Source organism: Lipotes vexillifer, unplaced genomic scaffold, assembly GCF_000442215.2.
Source record: "Lipotes vexillifer unplaced genomic scaffold, Lipotes_vexillifer_v1.1 scaffold438, whole genome shotgun sequence".
NCBI classification, from domain to species: Eukaryota; Metazoa; Chordata; class Mammalia; order Artiodactyla; family Lipotidae; genus Lipotes; species Lipotes vexillifer.
In genome coordinates, this window is record NW_006784126.1 from 838187 (window position 1) to 849645 (window position 11459).

Here is an 11459-nt window from a genome sequence, read left to right on the forward strand (position 1 = left end):
CTATATAAAGAAGCAGCCTAATTTTGAAAAAAGTACTGTGTTGTCCTTTTGCATTGACCAGTGAAACATTTCTTCAGAACAAACTCCTTTTTGGTTGGGTCCAAGAATAGCTTGTACCAACACAAGCTAAAGTATTAATTCTCTGGCTTCAACCCTAAGGCCTAATGAATTCTACTTTTTTTTTCTGGATTCAAATTAAATCTCCAAACTTTGAGTGAAACAAAAATAGAGCTGTAATCCTACCTAAAGTCAGGCAAAGTGGCTTGCTTAGAACTCATACATCAAGATGACTGGAAAGAGCTGAGAATATGTGAGTGCAGACAGTCTGGGGCTCAAATAAAGTAAGATAAAAACTAATCAGAAAAAACAGGACCCAAGAATCAGAGACTCTTAAATTGAAAGGGAACCAAGAAATCATTTCTTGGAGTCTTTAGTCACCTCTTTTCACAGATGGGAAATGGAGACCCAGAACGTAAAGTGACCTGCCCAAGGCCACAACTACTTAGTAGAAAAGCTAAGACCAGAACCTAGGTTTCCTTGCTTAACTACACAATGAAGAAGAAGTTATTTTTTTCTGATCTGAAATCTACTTATTCTCTTGAAAAATGTTACATTTACATCTCACTTCTGTGAACATATAAAAGTTGAAATGCAGAGCTTACTGTGACAATGCTGTAGTGATTGGGGAAAGTTTTTGTTGGATATACTGGTCTCATGTTTTTAGCATATGTTCCACAGGTTTCTACAAGGGAAAAAAATTAAATATTGTTATTAAATACAACTAACAATCTGTTTCCCTCATTTAGCTTTGGTACCACAGACTTCTAAATAGTACTAAAAAAGTGAACCCAGAAGGGACTTACAACCATATAAAAATTCAGGGTGAATTACAAAGCAACATTTTGGATTCAAATTCAAGGTTAAGAGTTAGTTTTTCTCTTACTTAGAAAATCATTAAACAAAATAGTTAAGCCAATGAAATAATTATCCCATACTTATCAATAACATTAAGTTCCAGATGGACCATAATGATTCTTGCTAGATCTTTGTCTGCTACTACTTGGTGGTAACATACTAAATTATAGGATGTAGTTATATTTTAACAACAAAAAACCGCACTAGTAGCTAAATCTGCAAAATTAAAACAAGAATGAAGCAGTAGCTGGGATGCCAGTGTCCCACCCCAAAAATCCAATCTAGCTAACTCTAGACAAGTTCAACACTGCTCTAAAGATAAAAAGCATCTTCTGGCTTCAAGTACAAGAAAGGACGGAAGTCAAACTGTTGCTGATTTAGCCCTAGTGTCACATTCGTCTTCTGCCTCTACCATTGAAGAGGGAATACATAACTAATGATTCTAGCATATCAATACCCCATTGCCTGAAAATATTCCTCAGATTGGCATGTGTCTATCTATCTCACTGCCTTCCAAATAGTTCAGCATTACAAGCTACATTCCCCAATTACCCAAAGAGAGTACTTAGTCTAACTGTGTATTGAATTCCTTTCAACTTCATATATAGGTACCTACAGCTCCTTACTTCTGAACTCAGGTTCTGAACTCATATTTGGTGCTATGGAAACAAACTTTCCTGCTGATGATAACAAAGGGCCATATTCAAACCTCAAAGCTCATGAGCCTGGCTGGTAAGAACAGAGCCTTCCTTGCCCATGCAAACTCTCTGCTAAAGACTTTTTTAGGTCAAATGATTATTTATAACAACTATTTTCTTCCCAGGAGAAATTAGAAACTGAAATTTTTTAAAGTTCTCCAAATATTATTTTGGCTTGTCACAAAAGAAGTACAATAAACGTATCTATGTATTTACTGAGAGTGACTTTGATGTTTAAACCAACCTCATATACTCAAGTCTAGTAAATAATGTTTCAGAACTCCAGAAGAACACCAAAACAGTGTATTTACTTACTTCTAGTTCAGTCCAGCATTACACTGTGGCTACTTAAATACTGATCACTGATAACAAGCAATGTTCTACAGTTTTTATACCCATATTTAATTTTTTCTTTTTTCAGTAACGATGATACAAGTGATGCCCATATTACTGGTGGTTAATGTGATTTAAAACTTTGGCATTAATACTAAGAAAAGACAATTCTACTATTGCATTAGTAACTTATACAATAATCATTCAATTAAGGCTTTATTGAGATAAAGAAGTTGGAAGGATGCTACATGATACTATAAGATAAATAACAAATATTCTATATCTACCCTACTAGAAACATAGCAGAAATACCTTCAGTTTTTGAAATGCTATTTTAAGATATAATACATATTAGATCAATATATAAATAATTTGTCCATAAAAGGAATCCAAAAGTCTAAAAAAAAAAAGTATATCTTATCTCATCCTTATATCTACATCTATCACCAAGGGATAAAAATCCTAAAATAACTACTATTATCTCAGAATTATTTAAAAGGCAGTTTCAGAACAATTACAATATTAAACACTAGTTCCTTATCATTAGGTTTAACTCTTTTGCAATAGAGGAATTTAGTAAAACAGATTCTGCCAGTATTTTTCGAAAAAAAGACTCCTTCCTTAGTCTATCTCACTGAAACTGTGGCACTCCAATAGTAAACTCTGAAGTTACTCACTCAGCTTGCTAATAACAGGAAGAAGTCCACCCCAAGTGTGTAAATATTCTGCCCTGAAACCATCCAAAGAAAATAAGAGGGTAGGAGGCATTTCAAACCTGGATAATGAGAAAGAAAGAAAAAAAATTGTTTGAAGAAGAAGAAAGAAGACACAGATCCAGTGAAGATTTTCCACTGAGGTTGGTATGTAATCTTAGGTAAACTAACAAGCTCAACAAACATCCTCATAAAGAATATTTTATAAGCATCTATATTCACATATATGCTTTTATATTTTATTATATATATCATCAAATAGTACTGATTAAGCACTCATACCATTTTGAGCTGATCATTTATGATTCCTGCTATTCCAAAAGCTAGACCAAAAGCAACTAAAATGTAATAATATTTTCCCAATTTGCAAGAGAATAAATGTTAACAAGTAGCATGTTCTAAATTATGTTTCTTGTTTCCGCTATTTTTTTTCTGTAAAAGCATTTTCTGATATTGTCTCTACTTGAAACTAATAGATAGTATCTCATATCACATAAATTATATACAATATTTAGCTTTTAAGTTTACCATATTTAAAAGACATTAATAGAGAAGTTGGTGAGGTATTTACTACATTTAAATATATAAGCAACAAAGAAATGATCCAAAGCTAGAAATGAACAAACAATGAAGGTACACACACACACACACACACACACACACACACACACACACATATATCCATGTGAGGAATAGAAAACCAAAGAGGGAAGCAAAAAAAAAATGTATAATGATATTCGCAACAAAAGAGAATATCTATGGACAACCATTCCATGGCTACACCAAAATAGGCATGGTTCAGAAATTTTGCAGCTTCTAATAACATCTGATAGACAGTAGGAAAGTCGTATATCATTGGATAACCATGAAAAAACTTTCCACTGAAAGTTTACTCAGTAATTTAAAAATCTGAGCACAAAGATTTACCTTACCTTGCCTTTTCCAACTCTACTGCCTCCCCAGCTTACTGTCATACCCAAACACAAATGGAAAAAGGAGGAAATTTGTGTATAATTTCCACTAACTAGTATTTGTACCATAGTTCTGTTGGGAGACTCTGCAGAATCAGCTGCATATAGTCTCAATGGTCCATGTCTGTATAAAATTATTTCTAGTCAATCAACAGAAAACATAAAAACAGTTTGCTGGGCCTCCAGGTAAATATACGGGTATAATAATTTCCCGTATAATAAAATGTGTCCTAAATTACGGTCTTCTTGTAAAGAAAGAAGGACTTATATTTTCCACTAACAGAGTCAACATTACAATTGGAAAATAATAGTCAATGTTTAGAAGGAAAAGGAAGATTCAAAATTCATTAAGTGTAAAACTTCCAATATACCTTGGACTTAACAGACATCTTAGGATATATGAGAAGTCCTCTTTGAAAAAATCTCTTCTGTTGGAATTTTTTGGGTTTAGTTTTTGCTGCTGTTATTACTGTTGTTTTAAACAGAAAAGAACTCTTCCATCCAACAGAAAACAAAAATACATATTTAAAAAACAAACATAAATTATATACATAAGTAAGCTAAAATACAGCTTTAAAATGTTTAACAGTCTGGAAAAATCATTATTTTAAAGACATAAAAATATATTTCTGAAGATTAATAATTCAAATTATATGAATTTGAATTCATATATCTTTGTTCAAGTGGAGCAAAGATAATTATGTTTAATACTGTCACCAAATTTCCACCTTCTGAATTCCACACAAATTTTTTTTGATGACCTTGTAAACATAAGGTATTGTAAAAATACTCTAAATACAAAAGTAACAAGTATAAATTATAAAAATTATGTAACATCTTCTCACGGGCATGTTATCCCAAAAATATATAAATGAACCAAAACACAAAAAAAAAAATAAAAAGAAGCTGTAATTTGCTATAAGTTCAACTTGAAAAACTTCAAATGAATGTAAAGATCCTTCCTTCCTAAGAAGGAAACCACAAATACTTTCACCCAACACTCATGAATACTAAATATTTATGACCTCTCTTTTTTCCACTAGCTTCCAGAGTGGGGAGTCATGCCATAATCATCTCTATACCGCCAGTGCCAAAAGAAGGCTTAACTAAAAATAATATTTACTGAACCAATGAATAATTATTATTTTTATTTGGAAAGAGAAAAAAATGGTACTCCTAAAAAAAATTAGTATCTCAGAATATAATCTTACCCTGCTGGACACTGTGGATCATTAATGCTCTCACATGTTTCTTCTGCCCAACTTTTCTCACCTAAAACATTTTCAAGAAGTACAATGAGTTAAACACACTCAATAGAAACAATGATTTTGATGCCTGTGAGACACATTAGGACAGATTCCAAAAACAAAATATGTTAACAGATACATAGATAATATGGGACGTGATTCTAGGGAAACAAAACAAATAAAGGGAGTTATTCTGTTTCAAAATAAAAGTTAGCTGATATCAGGAATTAAAAAATGAATGTAAAATTGCAAGACTAAAACATACTACTGTATTTGGGAGAACTTGAAGGCACCTTTTCCATTTTCAAATTGTTAATATTTTCAGCCAAAATTTACAACCCTCCTTCTATCCACCCAACAAAATCTGGTATTAAATCCTTGATGTCTTAGTTCCTCTCATACAGAGCCAGGTTCTGTCAAAGAATTTCAAGGAACCCTGTAACACCTAGACGAGACATCATCATAACATCAGTTTACACAGAATCTTATGCCCTAACTTCACATCCACTCTCTCAATGCACAGCAGACATCGTCCTCACTTACTATAAAGGAACCTGTTATATAGTCAGCCAGGACCGCAAAAGTGATCTTTCCACAAGTACAGTGTTAAATATGCAGCTAATATCAAAATAACATGAGGGGGTTGTAGCAGAAGAGTGAGTGACTACAGATAAAACAACATTGGCCATGTTAGATAATGGTAATTATTAAGCTGGGTGATGCAAGCTTCATCCCATATTCTCTCTATTCAGGTATATATGTTTGAAATTTTCCTTAATACAATGTTTTTAAAATATTTTTTCAGCTAATATGGTGGGTCAATAACTATGACTTCTAATGTAAAAAATACATCTGTGCTAAACCCCGCTAGGACCTAGGAAGATGTAAGCCTGCATCTGAACCCGGCGAGGGCATGACCTCCTGACCTCGGCACATGGAGCCATGGTTGATGCAGCAGTCACCCTTGTCCTTGCAGTCATCCGAACAGGAGCAGAGGCTTCGGGACAACCTTTTCTCACCACACCTGAATTTGCTGCAAGTCCATATCCGTTCTAGAAACAAATATCAACATAATACATTTCATGGTCCAAATTCAACATGTCCAAAGTGAATACAGAAATGTCTCTAGAACATGGTCCATGAAGAGACAATGGACCATTTTCTAACCCTTAGTCAGTCACAGAAGCTGCCACCACAGTGGTCAATCTGAACTAAGAGAAAATATGCAGGCAGTAATTATTATTCACTAAAAAGCCAGAATCTCATCATTTTAAAATGTAAACAAGCATAATTCTTATTATACAACTCCCATGTCCATCCTGGCTTCTTCCACCAGTCATTGTCAGAGTTCTCAAAATTTAATCTAAACCTGGCTCACTCCCATTTAAATGTTATTCCATGTCATATGTAGAGAAGACCAAATCAAACAGAAAACTTCCATAGTCTGATGGTTTTACTTTGAAGTTTAAGTAGACATCTTAAGAACTCTTGCTTTAATAAGCCCATAGAAATATTCATATATTTTAAGCAGCCTTTTTGAACTTAGGTGAAATGCAAATTAGACTACATAGGCTGTCAGCATACATTAAAAACAGGCAGTTTTATTATCCATAAAACTTTTACCAAGGCAAAATATGTAAATTTTTTCTCTCAGAAAATATAAAGGCCAAATTTTGAAAAATCTCAAATGGGTCAGGTAAATCACATACCTAAAAGATGCAGAACTTTTCTTTGCTCTTTTACCAAGGCCCATGACTCCATCTTTTCCCCTGCATATTTTTACCTGGTTCTATACATGTCTCCTGGTAATCTAGACAGCAGTTTCCAAGGTCAACACAGGCAACATCACAGCGACAGTTCCCAAACGTTCTCTCAAAACAGCGACCTTTGCAACTTTTAACTGAAAATATTGAAGGAGTTAGATGTTTCTAATCATTATATAATTACAAAGCAAACATCAATTAATACACCTAAGTTAGTTATAGTCAGGTTCAAATATTGTTTTCGAAAACACAGACGGGGTGGGCAATAAAGTTAACCAAGAATCTTTTCACAAATACATGTAGAAAGTGACACAAACAGAAGGCAGTAACCTTATAGAGTTTTGCAATTTTATCTCTTGCCATAGGAAAAAAAGATGACTTTTTTCTTTTATATGTTATAAACCCTACTGGGGGTAATAAAACTTAAATACTTTTGAATAATAAAGAAAAGAAAAATAAGAAGAGCTTGTTCTGAAGATTTTATGCAGAGTTCTCTGAAAAGTGATAATCTATGAATATTTCAGAAAGACAGAGAATACCTGACTTACATCATTCTCAGTCTGGTGTAAAGGAGAAGTAATGTGTTTGTACAGAACATGTTCTGCGGAACCCATCTCCCACCATCACCTAAAACATCCATTGCACCTTCAGATCCAGCCTGCTCCCTTTGAGAAACTTTCCCAAACTCCCAGTCTAGGTCCTTTTTCCTTTTCTTAAGTTTGTATAAAACCTTACCCTTCATCTCAGTCACCTACTTCCATTTGTAACTAGATCATTTGGTTAATATCCCAGTCTCACCCTAGAGCACAAACTTCTCAAGAACAAAGACCACATCTGGAAGTTACCCAGTACACTGTATCCCTGGTGCCTAGCAAGAGCCTTGACTATAGCTGGTACTAATAAGTTTTTGTTAAATGGACAAATGGCAGATATGGAAGGAAAATACTTTTCATTAAAAACAATTTCACATTGTAACTCTTTACTAGTTACCTAGAATAAGCTAGGTTTTTATTGGATTACTAGAAAATCAGGGTGGTAAGAAAAAAAATCCACTTATAAAATAGTGGAAGTCCAAAAGAAAAAAATGAATAATCCTAGCTCTTGACTGCAATGGTCTCCTGACCCAAGAAGACACTGCCACAGAGTTTAACTCTCATTTAACACCGGGAAACTAGGCAATTTTAAGGACATGAAATGACAATAATAATTTCTAGGGTCAAAAATATTAACTTTCCTGACCCAAGGGGGAAAAGCTATTATAATAATAGCTATTACTTGGAGCTCACTAATATGTCCCTAGTCATTTAAAAAACAATATGCATTCCATGTTGAGTTTAGATTAAAATTACTGTTTTCAATCATTCGGTTTTATTTTTACATGCCAAACTGAACTCAAGGGGAATTACTTTGTGTCTAAAGGCTACACAGGTGAACACTAAAGTCTATAGCTTTTTAATTGTATTAAACATTGACAGTTTGCTCTGAATAGTTGCTGACTAAATATATAAAATTACATTTCATTCATTTCAACAATAAATGACAGCTTAACAATCACTAAAATTTTTTAAATGACTAATATTACAATTACAGAATAGTTGTACAGATGGATTTGTTCAATTTTCAAAACCAAATTCCCTAGGAAGACCATCAGTGATTTTAACAGGGAAAAAATAAAAACTACCTCAGAGCCAAAATAATGACTGCTACAGTATACTGTGATTCATAGTTTTATTATTCATAGTAATCTTGTCAGTGTTGGCTAGATTTCTGCACTCAATAATATATATATGTATATGTATATGTGTATATATATATATATAAGCTTAAAAATATCACTGTTGCTTTGAAATGTCTGCAATTTTAAAAGACTTAAAAGCATGTAAGGATAAGTTTCTGGTTGCCCAGGGATGCTAACTGGTTACCTAGTAACTTCCAGGGCTAACTCCTTAGGGAGAAAAAGTGTTTGGGAGTCACTGGAGGAAGTCAGGGAGACAGGCTCCAGGAGCACAGCACCAGAACCTGTCAGCCAGCTGCTTGTTTGTGTCTTTGTTCTTTATTTTTTGCTGTTTTGAGGTTTTTCTGTTTGATTGGTTGGTTGGTTGGTTTTTTGGTCATAGCCCCTCTTCATCATTTTGAGATGAAGTTCTGCAAGTAAATAAAATAGCACATGGCTAAAATAATAAAAGAGCTTCAAGAAAAAGGCTCAAACCAGCATCAAATTTGCACTATCTATGGAGTACTCAAGGGATTAGGACATAACGCTTATCTCAATCACATTCTGAAAAAGGCTGACTAGTACCCCTACACACACACACACACATACACACAAATTACTGTACTAATTACCTTCTTTGGCACAGCTTGGTTTCAACCCAAAGATACAACCAAGGATTGTCGTTAACACACAGACTGACAATACCTGTGGAGAGAAAAAAAAAAAAATGATGTAGTTTCCAAGCCCTTTTATTTCTTCAAATGTTTTATTTCTTTAAATACTTCTAAACTTGTTGGTGCTGCTCTGTTTCCTGATCTGGTGCTGGTCACATGATGTGTGCACCTTGGAAAAATTCAAAATGCACATTTTTGCTTCAGGTACTTTTCTGTATGTACGTCATACTTCAATAAAAAGTTTACTTAAATATTAGCAAACAAATCTATGCCTTCCTAGGTTAATGTTGCCAGAAATTTCCCAGTTGATGTAAATGAATCCAGTCCAAAAACTTATAATAATTAAGGTAGGGAGAAAAGAAAACCTAACAATTTTCTACTTGTTAATCCATAAAAGGCAATATGAGAATATCAGATGCCTCTTTTAACAGTTTAATTACACAGGCCTACACACTATTCTCATATTCACTGTGACAGCTTGTGGGAATGAGCAACAGACAGGGATGGATGACTACAGCCCGGACCCAAATGTTACCACAAACTGGTTGTGTAGAGATTTGGAGCAGGTCACTTTAACATTCCAGACATCAATTTACTCACTTATAAAATTAAAGGGCTGGACTCCTTGGATCCCTAAAAATCTTTCCAGCTCTAACATTTTGCAACTTTCTCATTCTCCACTCTTCTGGACTTTGACATTTGACTTTAACTAGATCATCTGGTTAATATGGTGTAAGTGATTACACCATATAACTCCCAAGAACAATGACAGAAGTTTATTTGTGAGTTAGAAAAAAAAAAAGCAGAATAATCTACAAAATAGTCCTCAGTATTTTTCAGTGGAATGGAGTTCCCTTGGCAGCTCTGTGGAATGTCACATTTCAGGACAATTCAATAAAATATGCATTGAGCACCAACTATGTGTAAAGACTATATTATGCATTGAAGGAAAGAATAAGAGACGCCCCAGGGAGCTTCTACTTTTTGGGAAAGGGCAAAAGCAACAGCACAAATGGCTCATATTTGGTAGACTCTAGTTGCAGAGTTCTACAGCTGTTTAAAGAAGAAAGGCTGGCGTGGCCGGTGAGAAAGAGATCAGAAGAGACTTCATACAGGAAGCCTCTGGGCTGGACTCTGAAGAGGGGAAATGATGGCATGATATTGCCAGGCAGAGCTGATGAAAGGGAAGAGAGGGCAGAGCAGAGAAAAGCCAGTATAAGGAAAGGCCTGCAGGAAGGAAGGCATATGGGAGGTGGCAGATGAATGATGAGCAGCCTACTTTGGCTGGAACCAAGAATATGAAAAAGGGGAATGGGCACAGTATGGAAAGGTGGCGTGGCATTTCCCAAAAGCCAAGATGAAGAGATACTAAAGACAGGAGGGATGGGTGAATGGGACAGGGTGGGTGGTGGGCAGAGGCTTTTTTATGTTTTCTGAACTCATTCCCTCCAATAAAACATACTGAGTATTGACTGTATGCTGATCTGTAGTTTAGGTACTGGGTACTCAGTAATAAAAGAGACATGACCTCTGTCCTCAGCATGCCTACTGTCAAGGGACTGCAGAACAAAAGAGGAAGTGAATGGCAAATAAACTGAGGAAGCAGGTCTAACTCATTTCAAACGAAAACGAAGGTAAAGGAAAAAAGAGTGAAAGTACAGTGGGTCTAAAATACAACAGGGTCTAGGTCAGGTTTGTTTTTTAGGAAATCAAAAACCTAAATGTATATATTTCCATTAAAATAAAGAGCCATCAGAAGAAGAGCTTGAACAAATAAGTAAAGAATGGCAAATAGAACAATGTCCTAAGAGTACTAATGGATTCTCCGAAGCCTTTAATGGTGGCGTAAACTAACACAAACTTATGGAAGAGTAATTCTGAAGGATCTATCAAAAGCAATAAAAACTCTCTTACTGCCAATTATAAATATATAGGGAAATGAAAAAAATAGTAAAACTAATCTGTATTTAGTATCCTGTAATTTAAACCACGGAAAATTAAAGTTTTATTTCTTTGTAATAAACCTATCAAGAATAGTTTGAACAGTGTTTTGTCTACTTCTCACAACACAGAGTGAGAATCTTTTATACGCCTTGGCAAATTGTCACATTCCTTTCTAAGTTTAGATAAGTTTCCAACGTTTTAACCTTTGTACTTTTCATATCATGAAATATCTCCAAAAATTCCATTAATATGAATCTTTGTATCACTGTCACTTCCTCTGGGACATCTTCATCCTTTTCATCACAACCATCCTTCTCATGTCAATAAATTCGCTGTCACTGCATATCTAGAGTCTGTTGAACAGTGGCAGCGTTAGCCTACCCACAGTCAGCTATCTCTTCTGTAACCCCATCTACATTTGATCTGAATTTCATTTCCAGCATTATCACTTTTCTTTTCTTTTTTTTTTTTTTTTTTTTTTTTTTTG

General features: G+C 34.5%; 1 protein-coding gene across 1 annotated transcript in view; it reads right to left on the reverse strand.

Annotated features, from left to right (window-relative positions):
* Positions 1 to 11459, reverse strand: part of ENPP1 (ectonucleotide pyrophosphatase/phosphodiesterase 1) — a 68914-nt gene that overhangs the window by 24195 nt on the left and 33260 nt on the right. The window contains exons 2-7 of the mRNA XM_007456537.1: positions 8987 to 9059; positions 6661 to 6777; positions 5804 to 5929; positions 4842 to 4902; positions 2624 to 2721; positions 663 to 742 (exon numbers count right to left, since the gene is read on the reverse strand). Of these exons, the coding sequence (XP_007456599.1) occupies positions 663 to 742; positions 2624 to 2721; positions 4842 to 4902; positions 5804 to 5929; positions 6661 to 6777; positions 8987 to 9059 (555 nt within the window). The remainder of the gene's footprint in view (positions 1 to 662; positions 743 to 2623; positions 2722 to 4841; positions 4903 to 5803; positions 5930 to 6660; positions 6778 to 8986; positions 9060 to 11459) is intronic.